The following is a 19112-nucleotide window of genomic DNA, read 5'->3' on the forward strand; positions in this document are numbered from 1 at the left end:
GGAGGGTTATGGCTGACAAAGTTTGCAGATGACTGCAAACTGGGCGCCATAGTAGAAAACACATCTGACACAGATATCCTTCAGAAGGGTCTCACAGAAACGGATAACTGGTGCCAGAGCCACGGCCTAAAGTTAAATGCCAAAAAATGCATAGTCATACCCTTCGGGAAAAACAAGGTTACCCCTAGCTACCAAATAGGTGGTTATCAGGGACCTGGGGACCCAGGTTGATAGTAGTCTGTCATTCGACACCCATGTAGCTAAAGTAGTTAGGAAGACCTTCTACATTGCCCACCTTATCATGAAGGGATTCTCATCTAGATCAAGGGAGGTCATAGTCTCCCTTTACTCATCACTCATCAGACCAATGATTGAGTACAATGCCCCATTCGGAATGTATCTGACCCGACACTTGCAGCAGCTGGAGAGGGCACAAAAGTTCCTCACCAAAAGGATAAAGGGTCTCAAAAATCTGTCCTATGCTGCCCGACTGAAAGAACTCCAGCTCTATTCAGTCGCCACCGCTTGCTCAGAGGTGACCTTTGCCTAACATACAAGGCCATGTCAAACCCAGATTTGATGAATATGCTTCCCCTCAAAAAATCTAGATCCGTCAGAGCCACAAGGGCGGAGACTTAAACCTTGACACGGCTATTAATAGGACGTGCTGGAGGGATAGATTCATCACCCAAAGACTCCCTATGCTGTGGAACAAAATCCCGGTACATGTGAGGCAGAGCACCTCGCTGGCCTTGTTCAAGAGAAATCTTGACCAATGGATGGGAGATCGCAGATATACCCCAGGGATTACCTCAGTGTCACTGCTCGACAGAGGCACAGCAAAATAATGGGTATAGTTCCCCATACTAAAGGGGTGGCGTAAGCCACAAAACGATGGGCTAGGCTTGTAAATGCCCTCGGGCAGATAGCCTAGTATGAACCTATGAACCTATGAACCTATAAAAGTTACTATTGGAATTATATAAAATAATTAGAGTAACATTCACACTATTACAAGTTAAACCTGGATCACATAACTGTCATTTTTTTAATGCAAGTTTATATGGTATGTCTCCTTTAAAAAATGACAGTCTGCTTTATATTAAACATCTCATACACATAGTGCTTACTGAATCATTAAATGTTATTCCTTTAAATACAATAGTTTTTAGTGGTTAGCATACTTTGAAATGTTTTTATATATTTTTTAGTGGTTTGGAAGGGTTTGAGGGATTGATGTATTATGAAGGGGTAGATTGGATTCACCCGTGAATGTTTTTGTGTGAAGTGTAGCTGATAAACTGTTCAGTTCCAAGCTGTTGCTATGAGTAACAGCTTGAAGTAGCTTAATTAGATTCATGAGCACTTTTGTGATGCTGCAGGAGTTCTCAAAATTCTAAGAACTGTCCAGCTTATTTCTTCCTGTCTAAAAGTAAATAACCATAATATTTTGAATCGTATGCTAAGATGTCAATGAATTCAAGTCTGATAATAGGCAAAAGACAGTGAAAAGATTTCTAAAACACGGTCAGTTATTACATAGTTCTGAATGCTTGCAGCATACCAAAAGGATAGTTTATATACTAGCCTATAGAATGCACTTCTGATAAAAATTTAGGATTATGTTTCTCTGTTATTGTCTCTTTTTAATAATAAAATGTATTATGAACAATTATCATTATTATTATTATTAATTATTGTTGAGAACAATTTATTATGGAAAGTTTCAGTCTTAAAAGGGAAGATTTTTCAGATGTTTGTTCAGTTACTATTAGACATAACATTTAAAGAAAAAATAGGACTGATTCTAACAATAGTAGTGAGTATCAAATATATAAGGGTAAATATAAATGTTCTATTATATGATACTCTACACTAGAATTATGGCTAAATATATAAAACCTAGGAATATAGCAATAGTATAAAACATGGCATACAAACAGAACTAGAAAGAGATCAGAATAAGTAAATATGTATATAGTTAAAGAATACAGATATGTCTACAAGGGTGGGAGGTTGGCTTAGTGGTTAAGGTGTTCCTTTTTAGGTACTAGATGAAGGGTTTGATTCTAACATGGGATAATTGGCTGGGCTTAGAATGGCCCACAAGGATAGTTAGCCTGGTACTAATTTATGAACTTATGATCTTTGAACAACTAATAAGTTTATACATAGTAAATAAAATAGAACAAATATAAAATCATCTGACCTATAAATTAATAAATATGAAAATAACAACTGACATCCTCCCCTACAGTAGACCAGGGAGATACTGTGAGGTACAGGGAAAGATGACTGTAGAGATATTCAGTTTGGTCAACTTATAATAAAGATTCTGAACACCAGTTTAATTTGGTTATTCACAACAACTCACTGATAAGCTTTTTTAAGATGATGCATACTAAAAATGAGATGCATTAATATGAATCAGGAGCGTGAGCTAAGCTTTGTTATTCTAATGGAGAGTTTGAGAGGTACTTTGTTTGTCTTTTTCAACAGACTAGGAATACATTATTCTATGGCAGAATGTTTTAGGGTTATATCATTAAGTAATTTATTATTTGTTTCAAAAGTTTTGTCCATGGCTGAAGATTTCATATTGTTAAATATAAAGTATATAATAGGTTCTGTACATAAATGTGATTTAATTATACATGTGTTTTTTCTCTGTTATATAAATGCCTGATTTTAAATGCATATCTATTACTATTAATAGACTGAACAATCCAATAATGAGGGGAAGTCTGTTCAAATACTTGCAATTCCATAACGCTCAAACAGTATTTCCACAGGAACACATTTAGTTAATAAAGATGTAAATAAACTTTCATTAAAGAACTATTTGGTTTTAGCAGATTCTGGCTTTCGAGCTAATAGAAGAGGCACCCTCGTTTTATGGAATAACTCACCAGTAATGCCTAAAGTAAAATATGCCTATGTTGATAAAAATGGCATGGTAAGCATTGCTATAACTGAGGGGAACAGGAAACTATATACATTGGTGAACTCTTACTGGATTCCAGGGGTTGGAGCTAAAGATGTAACAAATTCCTTAGACACTATACCCTATTACATGAAAGGTGAAGTCATAATGACTAGTGATTTTTATTGGAGGAACTGGCAGGGGAAACAAGGTGCAATGATTGATGATCAGTTAACCTATCTTTGGTGGAGGGTAGAGGTAAGTCACCAGATGCCTGATCTCAGATGAAGACTCGGAAGACTTCTCAAATGTGAGTATGTAGCCATTCTTCATGTTTTCTAAGTCTGTGGAGAAATGATCGCGCCTGTGGCTATCACAGGGATATGCATGATGGGTTGTTGGACAGCAAATAGGTAACATTGTCTCATTACTGTGTCACTGATAAAAATTGTCTCATCACTGCATTAGTGATAAGGGTTGACTTCCCTATACCACAGTTTGGGTCAGTTAAAGACTCTATACTTTCAAGGTTCTGTTGGTATTGGACCCCCTGCCCATCTCAGAAAACTCTTTCTGTAACACTACCAGTACACAAGAAAAGTTCAGACACACAAACTCACATATAACACACAAACAGAGCACTCTTGGCTGTATTGGAGCCTTTCTGGAGCGTTTCTCCCCGGGCCTCCGCTGAAAACAGGCTCTGTTGAACCTAGTCGGACATTCCCGGTCAACAAATGTTAAATAAAATAAAATAAAATAAATAAATATTGACAAAACAGACATCTCCTCAAGTGAATTTGAATGCTCACTTAAAAAAAACTTCAGCCTTCTTCAATAAAAAATGTAGCCGTGTGTGTGTGTGTGTGTGTGTGTGTGTGTGTGTGTGTGTGTGTGTGTGTGTCTGTGTGTGTGTGTGTGTGAGTGTGTGTGTCTGTGTGTGTGTCTGTGAGTGTGTGTGTCTGTGTGTGTGTGTGTGTGAGTGTGTGTGTGTGTGTGTGTGTGTGTGTGTGTGTGTGTGTGTCTGTGTGAGCGCGTGTGTGTGTGTGATCATGTGTGAGCGTGTGTCTGTGTCTGTGTCTGTGTCTGTGCATGTGTGTATACAGATTATTCAATATCAGCCTCCAATGAAGCTCCAAACCAATGAATGGACAGCAACTGCAGCAGTAATCCCCTTGCAGAAAGGCAGGGCATTGAAAGTCCTAAGTAATTATCGACCCATAATCCTGATGAACCATAGCTGTAAGGCTATAGAAAGGATCATTATGGAATTAATAACTAAAGACAGATTAGATCATCAAGGGCAAATCCTGCCTTCTTAACCTGAGAGGCTTCTTTAAGAAGGTTACTGATGTAATGGATGAGGGCAAAACTGTGTGATCTCAACAGCTGGTATACAAAAATTAGTAGGGAACTAGCTCCCCTAGAAAATATTTTTTTTTTAAGTAGACTGTTTTTAGAACAGTTTTGCTTCTTTGTTTTTGTTGACCAAAGGTTATATACACATACACACCCACAAGCACATATTAAAATATATGTGTACATATATATCTATTTACACACACACGCACACATTAAAATATATGTGTACATATATATCTATTTACACACACACGCACACACACGCACACACACACACACACACACACACACACACACACACACACACACACACACACACACACACACACACACACACACACACACACACACACACACACACACACAGACTAGGCATAACCTGAATTCATCTACAGCACTTCTTTGGGATACAGAAGAAGATCAGGGCGCATGGCAACACCTCCCAATGCTGATATACCTCATATTATGTGCATTCTGGTAATACCACACTGAGCTGTACAGCTTTATCCACAGGTAAGCGATGCCATATACTCCTGTTTCTGTTGTTGAACCCTACGTGCATACAGGATAATGACAGTGAACACAATGCTGAGTGGAACAACGTCTCACCTGACATAGTAAGATATTAATGCATTATAAAACATGTTTAATACATTAAGTATATTACACACAGAGCTCCCTTTTCATTGTCACACATTCAGGGAACACACCTGCATTGATATTTTTTCTCCAGCAGCTTGAAGTCTTTGTTGCATGTAGCACACGTGTTTGGATCACGAGGTGAGGGTGAAGATTTCTGCTGGGTCTCCATCATATTAGACTTTTTCCACAACTCATCCTTTTCCCTAATGGTTACATAAAGGAAGAACAAAGAATTATTTTCAGTTTCACATCATTGTACATTCCGGCTTACTTGCATTCTTGTTTTTTCTGTGTGTTGGCTATGTCTGGAAGTGAACAAATACTACAACAACAATAATAGGAGGTCAATCAATGTGTGAATTTTGTCCCACAGTCATTTGACATCATTATCTTTATATTCTGAGTTTATACAAAAGTCAAAGAGTTTCAGTTAGTAAAATGACCTGTCTAGTGTCGGTTATGTACCTACCTGTATTAATGATAACCCATGTACACCTGGCAGCCAATCGTCTGATGGCCAGACTAGGTGGCAGACAATTTCAGCTTACTTGTGCAAAAGTAAGGTGTGAAACCTTTCCTAAAGTGTGCATCTTGTTAATGTGTTGCTAGCGGAAAATGAACATTTAATGTTAGCCTAAGTTCCTTAGTGAGGTTCATAGATTTGTAGGTAAATACTAGGCAATCAGTCTGCAGACAACTACAATTGTAAGCTTATAAACTTGTATTCAAAATCTCCATCCAGGCTTCACTGAAGATAGCACGAGACAGACCAGGGGAAAATGTATGGCTACCCATCCAGTTATCAAGGTTTACTTTGATAAGGGTTAAGGGAATTTAATCTGCTTGACATGAAGTGAATATTTGTTCTGGGAGGGAGGGATAAGGTGGTATATAAATCTATCATGCCAATGTGTTTTATTAATCTGCTGTTGGTGGTTTGGTTTCTTTAAGTTGGAATAAATTAAACAGTAATCCTGCTTCCCAAGTCCTTTTGTAAATAAATAAGTCTGAAGGTAGAACACAGTTGCAAGTATAAGAAAGAAACTGTCTAATTTATCAACAGTGATGTAAATAGAAGTTAACACTTTCATCTTCAGACAAGTCACTCTGGACAAAAATTTCATCAGACTCATTAATGCAAACTTTATACAGGTTTAAATAGAGACTTAATCACATGATCGACATCAGCTGACATTAACATTTAAAGGTAATCAACCTTTTAAAATAATATTTAAAATTAACAGTTGATTTAGCCCCACTTTTCTACTAGCATCTAATTTTCTTTGCACCTTATATTACAAGCATTCTACAAAAATAATTGCTGTCTACTCCTCTTGCATTGACACGTGTATTATCTAACAGTCCAAATAAAAATTGTGAAAATTTCTACATGCATTAAAAAATGTTTGTACAATGCATTTAAAATTTCTGTATAGTTTATGGGATATATTTATTTATTTAAAATTGCTTATCAGGATAGTCTAACTGGGTCAGCAAAAGCAAATCCCACAACCAACTTCTTTGTCATCTCTCAAACCTTCACATCTCACCTAAAACTCTATCCTGGTTCTCCAGCTACCTATTAGATCTCAGGGTCTCAAATGGAAAAACTCCACCTCTTCCTTCTTACCCACCCCCACTAGTGTCCCACAGGAAGCCATCCTCGGACCTATGCTAGTTAACATCTTCATCAATAACTTCCATACTGCTATTCCAGACACCAAAATTATTCAATACGTGGATGACTCAACCTTAATCTGTTCTGCCAGTAACATTCAAGAGCTGATGTCAAAAACCCAAATTGCTTTCTGAGAAACTGAAAACTGGATGCACCAAAACCACCTATCTCTTAATGCAAGCAAATCCAAAATTCTACTATTCCCACCCACTAAGAACTATTCCTTCAATAAAAATGACTTCAAAATTCTTAGCCAAACCAACTCACCTATAGAAGTCACCCCCTCCACTAAACTGCTAGGTATAATAGTTGATGAACACTTAAAGTTCGATATACATGTACAACAAAACATTAAAAAGATCCACCAAAAGCTAGGTATGCTGTATAGGAACAACCACCTTCTCTCCAACTCAACAAGGCAAACTCTAGCCTCTACTTTTCTCCTTCCTCCCTTACTATATGGTGCTCCTCTCCAAACCAACCTGTCCTCCTCTACTACCTAAAATCCTTCCTTACTATATGGTGCTCCTATCCTAACCAACCTGTCCTCCTCTACTACCTCAAATCTTTCCTTACCATATGGTGCTTCCCTCCTAACCAACCTGTCCTCCTACGTTACCTCAAATCCTTCTTTACTATATGGTGCTCCTCTCCTAACCAACCTGTCCTCCTTTACTACCTCAAATCTTTCCTTACCATATGGTGCTCCTCTCCTAACCAACCTGTCCTCCTACGTTACCTCAAATCCTTCTTTACTATATGGTGCTTCCCTCCTAACTAACCTGTCCTCCTCTACTACCTAAAATCCTTCCTTACTATATGGTGCTCCTCTCTTAACCAACCTGTCCTCCTTTACTACCTCAAATCTTTCCTTACCATATGGTGCTCCTCTCCTAACCAACCTGTCCTCCTACGTTACCTCAAATCCTTCTTTACTATATGGTGCTTCCCTCCTAACTAACCTGTCCTCCTCTACTACCTAAAATCCTTCCTTACTATATGGTGCTCCTCTCCTAACCAACCTGTCCTCCTCTACTACCTCAAATCTTTCCTTACCATATGGTGCTTCCCTCCTAACCAACCTGTCCTCCTACGTTACCTCAAATCCTTCCTTACTATATGGTGCTCCTCTCCAAATCAGCCTGTCTTCCTCTACTACCTCAAATCCTTCCTTATTATATGGTGCTCCTCTCCTAACCAACCTGTCCTCCTCTACTACCTCAAATCCTCCCTTACTACATGGTGCTCCTCTCCTAACCAACCTGTCTCTTCTATTTCCTCCAAATTAGAAAGCTGCTACAATAAAATCTCTAAATTTGCCTCCAAAACCAAAAATTCCACTCACCACTGTCTCACCCTACAATCCCTGAACTGGCTAAAACTACCAAACCACCTAGATTACCTACAACTCTCTATAGCACATACACTAATATTTCAGCCTACAACATGCACCGCTCTAAATAATATCCTTCCCGCGTATATTCCTAACAGAACCCTTAGATCTGAACATCAGAACTTAATAGCTGTCCATAAACCCAAACATCCTGCTGGCCAACTGCTCCTCTCCTATGCTCTAGGGAAAAAATGGAACTCCCTTCCTCAGTCACTAAGAACCACCCAAACTATGAAAACGTCAAGGCCCAGCTTTTCACACATCTGTCTACTAAACAGAAATGCCCCTGCCTCCTCCATGCATGAGCTTTGATCACTTCAAACCACAAGAGTCTTCCCCTACCGGTACATAAACCCTCTATACATCCCTCAGGCACTTTCAACTCTATCAAATCTCCCTGCAATCTCCCGCTGCTTCATCCCTCTCCCTACTTCTTCCACTCCCAGAACTACATTTGCTCAACAACACATGTAAATATTTTAAATATAGAGTACTTCTTTCTACTCAAATTGTGCATGTAAAGCATATTTAACTATCTTTTGTGGATCTAAACTAATCATGTCAAATATCAGTACAACCTTAACACTTACTGTCAGTGAATTTCTGCTTCCTATACTCAATGAAAAAGCTTAATTTTAATCTGTTCTACAGAATTGTTATCTGGTACAAGGTTGTATTTCTTGCAATCATATTTGTAAACTACTAATGAATTCTCATAACTTGCTTACATTTCTTGTAAATCCTGTATGTAATTTTTTTTCTTGCAAATTTAGTATGTAAACTGTTTTTCTATGTGCATGTAAACTTTAGTATGTAAACTGTTTTTCAATGCATTCTCAGAGCTTTTCTCCCCAGGCCTCCACTTTGGACTACATGAAAAAAGATGTACAGGAGCTCTTTGATCATGTAGCCCAGGCTGGTAAGACCCTGACCTTGAGTAGCATCTTACCCTCACCAAGAATGATGCCACAGTATAAAGACAAAATGATCAATTTTAACAATTGGCTAAAGTATTGGTGTCATTCAAAAGGGATCCAGTGTCTGTCAGCCTGGGATGACATGCTCGACAAGCCACGTTGATTCGCTAGGGACAGCCTGCACCTGTCACCCCTGGGATTTCGAATACTGGCTAAGGCTCTTGCCTCCCCCCATAGTGCCTTTTTTAGGCAAGGCTCAAAAGACAAACCCACCCCCATAGACAACACAAAGAAAAAAAAACTAAGGGTAATGCTGCTCAATGCCAGAAGTCTAAACCTCAAGATGCACGCACTCAAGACTCTCCTCAGTATGGAGAATATCGATATCTGTGCAGTAACAGAAACCTGGTTCAAGGCTCCTGAGATCACCCCAGCACTACCAGGCTATACTTAATACCATGCTTTCCGGCCCCAAAATTTGGACCGAACTACAAAAGGAGGGGGAGTATCCATATTTATCAAAGATACCTATACCTCCAGGCTAGTGGCAGTGCACGAAGCTTCAAAGACCATCCATGTGCAACTAACAATGGGCAAAACAGCCTTTCAGTTTGTAGCCTGCTACAGACCACCCTCCCAAACACAGGAACCTCACTCGGCTTTCCTGAACACTGGAGAATATGAAGGTCTCTCCAAACACTATTATATTGGGTGACTTCAACTACCCAAACATCGACTGGGAAAACTACTCAAGCCCAAACACCCTAGCCCAACGGTTCCTAGAATTTATAAACTCAAATGCTATGGAACAACTGGTCATCACTCCCACAAGAGGGGAAAACATACTGGATCTGGTCATCACCAACATGGGGTCTCTATGTTCCACACCAGAGGTATACTCCTCATTGGTAAGATCAGACCATAAACAAATCTCACTGGACATCCATATTCCGTCCCCACCCCCATCCAAGGAAACCACGGTGAAGAACTTCTCAAAAGCAAACTTCACACTTCTCAAAACTGAGGTGGAATCCTTCAAAGCCCCCGGGCCAGTGGACACTATGGCCCAAAATGAAGAATCCTTTACAAAAGCATTCTATGGACACCTACAGGAATGCATGGAGCATGCTATCCCAAATAAAACCAAGACTCACTCCTCCAAAGGCAGGAGACCTGTCTGGTGGACCCCGGCCATAAATAAGCTATACAACAGAAGGAGAAAGCTACTACATGACAGAGCAAAATCCCAAAAAGGGAAGGCGTCACTGATCAGTACTAGCAAGAAACTATGATCCCTCATAAAATCTTGTAAGGCAAGCTTTGAAAGAAAAATTGCACAAGACACTAAAGATAATCACAAGGCCTTCTTTAGTTATGTCAGAAACCTGGGAGGCAAATCCCAGATATGCTCTGAGTTAGTGCAAAATGACAAAAAATTCACTGAACCCACAGACATTGCCAACATCCTGGCAGAAAGGTTCAGTGCAAACTTCTCCACCCCTTCCCCCCCAAAAGAGCAAATGTCTTTCCCAACAGAGTGTAGCCTTCCTGAGATCACAGATGCACAGGTGAGAGCTGCCCTCTCCAAAGCAAAAAAAACACAGCATCAATGGGACCAGACTGTGTCCTGGGCTGCGTCTTACATGAGCTCCAAGAAGAACTAAACCCTCATATAAATTCACAGTTCACTCTCAGCCTTACTACAGGATATGTTCCCAAGGAATGGTGTACAGCAACAGTGGTCCCACTCCACAAAGGTGGTGCCACAACAGACCCCGGAAACTATCTCCCTATAAGGCTGACTAGCCTGGTCTGCAAAGCTATGGAAAGTATCATCATGGAAATCATAAACAAAGACATTGGGAACCTCCAGACACTGGATCCTACCCAATTCGGCTTCGTTAAGGGCAGATCCTGCCTCTTGAACCTGGTCGACTTCTTTGAAACAGTTACCAAAGCCATAGATGAAGGGAAGGTAGTCCACACAGCCTACCTGGACCTCGCAAAGGCCTTTGACACAATAACCCACTCAGGCATCATAAATAATCTCACTAGCTTAAATATCGACCCCTATGTCACAAGATGGGTTGCAAACTGGTTCAGGGATAGAACCCACATGGTCAGAATAGCAGGTGCCATGCCAGACTCTAAACCAGTTGCAAGTGGTGTCCCACAAGGCTCAGTCCTGGGACCTCTCTTGTTCGGTATATATTTCTCCGAGGTACAGGCTAACATGGGTGGACTATGGCTGACCAAGTTCGCAGATGACTGCAAACTGGGTGCTATAATCGACTCTCTGACTGACACAAGCATCCTCCAAAAGGGTCTCACAGAGATGGATAACTAGTGCCAGAGCCATGGCCTAAAGCTAAATGCCAAAAAGTGCATAGTCATCCCCTTTGGAAAAAACAAAGTGCCCACAAATTACCACATAGGTGGTAATCCATTAAGTATGGAAGAAGTAATTAGATAGTAATCTCTCCTTTGACAATCATGTTGCCAAAGTGGTTAGAAAGACCTTCTATATAGCCCACCTTATCATGAAAGGGTTCACATCTAGATCAAGAGATGTCATTGTGCCCCTCTACTCATCACGTATTAGGCCCAAAATTGAGTACAATGCCCCGTTTGGGATGTACCTTACCCGACACCTTCAGCAACTGGAAAGACCCCAAAAGTATCTCACCAAGAAGATCAAGGGGCTCAAACAGATGCCCTATGCAGTTTGGCTAAAGAAACTCCAGCTCTACTCAGTTGCGTACCGCCTACTCAGAGGCGATCTGTGTCTGAAGTATAAAGACATGTCCAACCCAGAATTAATGGACATGCTTCATCTCAGGAAATCTAAATCCCTTAGAGCTACACGCTCCAGGGACCTGAACCTCAGCACAGAAATAAATAGGACATGTTGGAGGGACAGATTCATATCCCAGAGGCTCCCCTCACTCTGGAACAAAATCCCAATCCATGTTAGGCAGAGCCCCTCAATGACCCTCTTCAAGAGAAATCTTGACGAATGGATGGCAGATCGTACGTTTACCCCTGGGATATCTTCTGTGTTGCTGCTTGACAGACATACAGTAAACAAACCTTAAAAGGGCTACCTTCTGTGACCTACTATACAAAGGCACAGTCAACTAATCTAAAAGGGTGGTGAAAGCTAAACATACTCTGGCTAGGCTTATAAATGCCTAGGACAGATAGCCTAGTATCAACCTATAAACCTATGAAAATGGGCCACGTTGACCCAGTGGACTTCCCCAGTAATCAAACTGGAAATAAATAAATAAATCCCTTTTCAGCAGATGCCTGGTCAGAAAATCTCATACGTCAATATGAAAAAAGACAAAGTGCACAAAACAAAACAGAAAAAAGTTGAAATAATTTTCTTAGCAGGATAACATAATACAGAGTAAGGTCATTAACAAATAGTAGCAAGAGCTGTAGATATTCCCACAAATTTACAATTGCATTGATAATTTTCACAATTACATACACAAAGCAGATACAAGAGGGATCAATTTTCAAATCAGTTGTATTTATATACAGTTGCATGGCAGCATCAGAGCACAATAGTTGCACAGTATTTGGAGTGCAGTGCAGGGCAGTAGAGATGCATTCACAGTGGTGCAGCGGTTAACGTTGTCACCTCACAGCAAGAGGTTCACCGGTTCAATTCTTGGCTGGGGTGCCTTCTGTGTGGAGTTTGCATGTTCTCCCTGTGTTCGCGTGAGTTTTCTCCGGGTACTCTGGTTTCCTCCCACATTCCAAAGACATGCATCTGGAGCATTTCTCCCCTGGTCCCCGCTGAAAACAGGCTCTGTGGAAACTAGTCGGACTTTCCCGGTCAACAAATGATAAATAAATAAAATAGAAATAAAATCAAAGCCAGGTAGACTGTGTATAAAGTTTAGAATGTGATACTCAGAGACAGTACTTGGAAACAATGGATAAAGTCAAGATCTGTTTCTCTCTTCCTTAAATACAAAGAACTAAAAACCTTACTAAAAAATCTCATCTGGGACAGGAAAATGTTCTATCAAGAAGCCCAATTCATCCACACTTCAAACCCAAAAACATTTTGCTACAGAATGAACAACATTCTCCATCCAGGGCAACCTTCCACCCACAACTCATTCCCCAACAAAACTCCTCTCAAAACTGCCACTCTACTAAACAATTACTTCATTGACTCTATTCACAAACTAACTTACCCTGGCAATATCCAATCGCAACCACCCACCCCCTCCTCTGCCTGCCTCCACACAGCCTTCTCCCTGAAGCCTTTATCCACTGTCTATACAAAATCTCTTTTACAGAAACTTAAACCTTGTTCTCCTTCTTTCTACAAGCTACCCCCTCAATTTCTCAAACTAGCAGCCAATTCCATAGCATATGCTATCTCAATCCTTATCAACTGTTCTATCAAAGAATCCTCAGTCACAGAAATTTGGAAATCCTTTTATACTATTCCACTGCACAAAGCAGGTAACTCCACTGACCCTTCCAATTTCCTTCATTTGGCCATCCTCTCCCCCCTCTCTAAAATTCTTGAGAAATGCACTGATAGGCAACTTCTTTAACATCTACTTCAGAAAAAATCTCCTCTCCCCCTCTCAACACAGATTTAGGCCCCATCAAAGCACATTTACAGCTCTTCTCTCCTTCACCCAGACTATAGCAGAGGCAAGAGATAACAATTAAATGGTATTCTGTCTATTCCTAGATCTCTCCAAAGCACTCAACACCATCTCTGTGTCTATCCCTAGATCTCTCCAAAGCACTCGGCACCATCACTGTGTCTATTCCTAGATATTTCCAAAGCACTCGGCACCATCTCTGTGTCTATTCCTAGATCTCCCCAAAGCACTCGGCAACATCTCTGTGTCTATTACTAGATCTCTCCAAAGCACTCGGCACCATTTCTGTGTCTATTCCTAGATCTCTCCAAAGCACTCGGCACCATCTCTGTGTCTATTCCTAGATCTCTCCAGAGCACTCGGCACCATCTCTGTGTCTATTCCTAGATCTCTCCAAAGCACTCAGCACCATCTCTGTCTATTCCTAAATCTCTCCAAATCACTCGGCACCATCTCTGTGTCTATTCCTAGATCTCTCCAAAGCACTTGGCACCATCTCTGTGTCTATTCCTAAATCTCTCCAAATCACTTGGCACCATCTCTGTGTCTATTCCTAGATTTCTCCAAAGCACTCGGCACCATCTCTGTGTCTATTCCTAGATCTCTCCAAAGCACTTGGCACCATTTCTGTGTCTATTCCTAGATCTCTCCAAAGCACTCGGCACCATCTCTGTGTCTATTCCTAGATCTCTCCAAAGCACTTGGCACCATCTCTGTGTCTATTCCTAGATCTCTCCAAAGCACTCAGCACCATCTCTGTGTCTATTCCTAGATCTCTGCAAAGCACTTGGCACCATCTCTGTGTCTATTCCTAGATCTCTCCAAAGCACTCGGCACCATCTCTGTGTCTATTCCTAGATCTCTCCAAAGCACTCGGCACCATCTCTGTGTCTATTCCTAGATCTCTCCAAAGCACTTGGCACCATCTCTGTGTCTATTCCTAGATCTCTCCAAAGCACTTGGCACCATCTCTGTGTCTATTCCTAGATCTCTCCAGAGCACTCGGCACCATCTCTGTGTCTATTCCTAGATCTCTCCAAAGCACTCGGCACCATCTATGTCTATTCCTAAATCTCTCCAAATCACTCGGCACCATCTCTGTGTCTATTCCTAGATCTCTCCAAAGCACTCGGCACCATCTATGTCTATTCCTAAATCTCTCCAAATCACTCGGCACCATCTCTGTGTCTATTCCTAGATCTCTCCAAAGCACTTGCACCATCTCTGTGTCTATTCCTAGATCTCTCCAAATCACTTGGCGCCATCTCTGTGTCTATTCCTAGATCTCTCCAAAGCACTCGGCACCATCTCTGTGTCTATTCCTAGATCTCTCCAAAGCACTCGGCACCATCTCTGTGTCTATTCCTAGATCTCTCCAAAGCACTCGGCACCATCTTTGTGTCTATTCCTAGATCTCTCCAAAGCACTCGGCACCATCTCTGTGTCTATTCCTAGATCTCTCCAAAGCACTCGGCACCATCTCTGTGTCTATTCCTAGATCTCTCCAAAGCACTCGGCACCATCTCTGTGTCTATTCCTAGATCTCTCCAAAGCACTCGGCACCATCTCTGTCTATTCCTAGATCTCTCCAAAGCACTCGGCACCATCTCTGTGTCTATTCCTAGATCTCTCCAAAGCACTCGGCACCATCTCTGTCTATTCCTAGATCTCTCCAAAGCATTCGGCACCACTCTGTGTCTATTCCTAGATCTCTCCAAAGCACTCGGCAACATCTCTGTGTCTATTCCTAGATCTCTCAATCTCTCCACTTTCACTACTCTGTGCTTGTCCAGTTACCTTAACAACAGACTTCAGTCTGTAAGATGGCAGCCCTTGTGCTCGCCTTTCTTAGCTATCCAAAGAGGTGTCCCCCAAGGATCCATTTTCGGCCCTCCTCTTTAATATTTTTACTAACGATCTTTGCTCCACCTGCTGCACCTCTTCAATGATCCAGTACGCTGACAACTCTACTCTAAGCTCTAATTACCCTCTCCGACATAGGTTCATAGGTTAGTACTAGGCTATCAGCCCTAGGGCCTATACCAGCTTAGGCATAACAATTCCCTGGCTATTTCTTCCCACACTATTTACTTCCCTGGACCCCTGTCTAGTAGGGTGTCTGACATGATCCCTGGGGTGAATTTCTTTTTCTCCCATCCAATCGTCAAGGTTCCTTTTGAAGAGGGCCAAAGAGGCACTCTGCTCAACATGTATGGGCAGTCTATTCCAGAGTCTGGGTAGTCTCTGGGTCAGGAACCTATCCCTCCAGCATGTTTTGTTTATTGTGATGACAAGGTTTAGATCCCTGGAGCATGTGGCTCTGAGGGATTGGGATTTCTTTAAGTGTAGCATGTCCAACAGCTATGGGTTTGACATGGCCTTGTATGTTAAGCAGAGATCACCTCTGAGTAGAGGATATGTGACAGAGTATAGCTGGAGTTTTTTTAACGCGGTCAGCATAGGGCATCTGCTTTAGGCCTGCTATACTTTTAGTGAGGTATTTCTGTGGCCTTTCCAGTTACTGCAGATGTCTTGAGAGGTACATACCAAACGGAGTGTTGTATTCTATAATGGGTCTAAATGAGGGATGAGTACAGTGGGACAATGACCTCCTTTTTTCCAGATGAAAAGCCCTTAGTGATGAGGTGTGCCACATAGAAGGATTTCCTGACTGTTGTGATGATGTGGTTATCGAAGGTGAGACCACTGTCCACCTGTGTCCCCAAGTCTCTTATCGAACTTTCTGTGTTTAGTGTACTGCCACCTATATGGTAATTCATGGATACATGTTTTTTCCCAAAGGGGATAACTATACATTTCTTGGCATTGAGCTTGAGCCCATGGCTCTGGCACCAAGCATCTGTTTCTGTAAGGCCCTTTTGTAGAGTATCCACATCATTTGGGGATTCAATAATGGCTCCCAGTTTGCAGTCATCTGCAAACTTTGTTAGCCAGAGTCCCTTAGTGTTGACCTGTACTTCAGAGAAGTAGATGCCAAACAAGAGTGGCTCCAGGACTGAACCATGAGGTACTCCACTTGTCACTTGTCTGGAGCTGGATTTGGAGTCGGCTACTTTTACAGTGTGGGTTCTATCAGTAAGCCATTTAGCAACCCATTGGGTGACATAGGGATTAATGCCCAACTTAGTAAGTTTATCTATGATTCCAGAGTGGGGGATGGTGTCAAAGGCCTTGGCAAGGTCTAGATAGGCTGTGTGGACCACCTTACCCTTGTCCATGGCTCTAGAGACTGATTCAAAGAAGTCAATCAGGTTCAGGAGACAAGATCGGCCCTTCACGAACCCAAACAGGGTGGGGTCCAATGTCTGAAGGTTGCCAATGTCTTTGTTTATAAGTTCCATGATAATACACTCCATGGCCTTGCAGATAAGGCTTGTCAGACCAATGGGACGGTAGTTTCCGGGATCCAAGGTGGATCCCCGTTGTGGAGTGGGATAACTGTAGCTCTGCGCCACTCAGTGGGCATGAAACCGGAGGTGAGGCTATGATTAAACATGACACTTAGGTGAGGTGCCAGTTCATATTGTAGTTCATGTAGTACACAGCCCGGGATATCATCTGGTCCCATGGATGCTGTATTCTTAGCTTTGGAGAGTGTGTTTTTTTACTTGTGTGGCTGCTATTACTGGAATTTGACAATCGTCCGGTATTGAGATGGGCCATTTAGGGGGTGAGAGGGGGTGAAGTTGACACTGAATCGATCTGCCATGATATTGGCAATATCCTTGGGATCAGTATATTTAATGCCATTCTGTTTTAGCTCAGAGCAGATCTGAGCACTGCCATTTAGATTCTTGACATAGTTATAGAATGCCTTGTGGTTGTCTTTGGAATCTTTGGCAATTTTATTTTCGTAACTAGCTTTGGAGGATTTTATGAGGGATCTCAGTTTCTTACTGAGGCTGGTAAGGGAGTTTTTTGCATCCTGGGATTTTCCTTTTTTCTGCAACAGTTTCTTCCTTTTGTTGTAAAGTTTGTTTATGGCAGGGGACCACCAGATTTGCTTCCTTTTTTTGGATGAGAGCATCTTGGTTCTATTTGGGATGGCACGATTCATGCATGAGTGGATGTGCTCATACAGTGCCTTAGTGTATACAGCTCTACTGAATGATCCAGTATGCTAACGACTCTACTCTGAGCTCAAATTACCCTCTCTGGCAGCCCTACTGAATGATCCAGTACACTGATGACTCTACTCTGAGCTCTAATTACCCTCTCCGACAGCACTACTGAATGATCCAGTGCACTGACGACTCTACTCTGAGCTCTAATTACCCTCTCTGACAGCCCTACTGAATGATCCAGTATGCTGATGACTCTACTCTGAGCTCTAATTACCCTCTCAGACAGCCCTACTGAACTTCACGCCTTCACACAGACTTCTTTTAACGTCATTGAACGCTGGTTAATCGATAACCAGCTCATCCTTAACCCAAAGAAAACAAAGCTTCTTTACCCTCCAAACTCTGTGTCCGACCTTAACACCTCCTTCAGTCTGTCTTCTCTAGACAACCTCATCATTTACACTGACTTCCATACCAGACTTCTAGGAATTACAATTGACAATCGACTAAAATTTGACTACCGTTATCCAACAATCGATCAAAAAAAGAAAAACGATCAAGAACTTGGTTTACTGTATAGAAACAAAAAATTCTTATTAATCACCTCTAAGATCTCACTTGCTCAAGCCTATCTCCTCCCCTGCCTACTCTATACTTCCCATATATTTACCCACCTTCAAGCAAATCTTTTAACCAAACTTGAACAAACTTATAAGCAGATAGTCAGATTTGTCTGTAACACCCCTTACAAATCCCATCACTGTTTTGCCCTTAAACAACTGCAGTTGAATTTCCTCAACTACTCCAGTTTTCACAACTACAGATGGCACATTCCCTTCTGTACAAACCTGCAGACTTTCCTTTTTTTTCCACCCTCCTATCCCTATACAAACCTTTTCAGTTTCTCCGCAGTGCTGACCAAATGCTACTTGACACCAACAGACCTAATAAAACAATGGGTAGACTACTTTACAGATACCCCCTACCTCAAACTTGGAACAAACTCCCAAGTAATCTACTCGCTATCCAATCTCCGATCCATTTAAAAAAAGAATTGACAATCCACCTTGCAACTACTCCGTCCTGCACCTGTCACCATCCTACCTAACACATACCTCCCTACTAATCTGACTACAACTATTATTTTCGCACTTTACTGCAATATATCTTTACAGAACTAGTGCTGTAGTACCTTAGCTACGTCACTGAGCAACTCAATACTTAAACTCCTTCTCCTCCTATTCCTTACTTACAGTAGTCCTCACCCCTCCCCTCCTCTCTCATCCTATTCCTTACTTACTATACTCCCCATCCCTTCTGCCTCCTTCTATTCCTTACTTACTATACTCCCCACCCCTCCTGTCTCCTCCTATTCCTTACTTACTATACTCCCCACCCCTCCTGTCTCCTCCTATTCCTTACTTACTATACTCCCCCCCCCTCCTCTCTCCTCCTATTCCTTACTTACTATA

General features: G+C 41.6%; 1 protein-coding gene across 1 annotated transcript in view; it reads right to left on the reverse strand.

Moving 5' to 3' along the window:
• RUFY4 (RUN and FYVE domain containing 4) overlaps positions 1-19112 on the reverse strand; it is a 651945-nt gene that overhangs the window by 83272 nt on the left and 549561 nt on the right. The window contains exon 9 of the mRNA XM_044074805.1: positions 4996-5130. Within this exon, the coding sequence (XP_043930740.1) occupies positions 4996-5130 (135 nt within the window). The remainder of the gene's footprint in view (positions 1-4995; positions 5131-19112) is intronic.

The sequence above is a fragment of the Protopterus annectens genome, chromosome 6.part0 (genome assembly GCF_019279795.1).
Source record: "Protopterus annectens isolate FY-2018-M chromosome 6.part0, PAN1.0, whole genome shotgun sequence".
In the NCBI taxonomy this organism is placed as follows: domain Eukaryota; kingdom Metazoa; phylum Chordata; order Ceratodontiformes; family Protopteridae; genus Protopterus; species Protopterus annectens.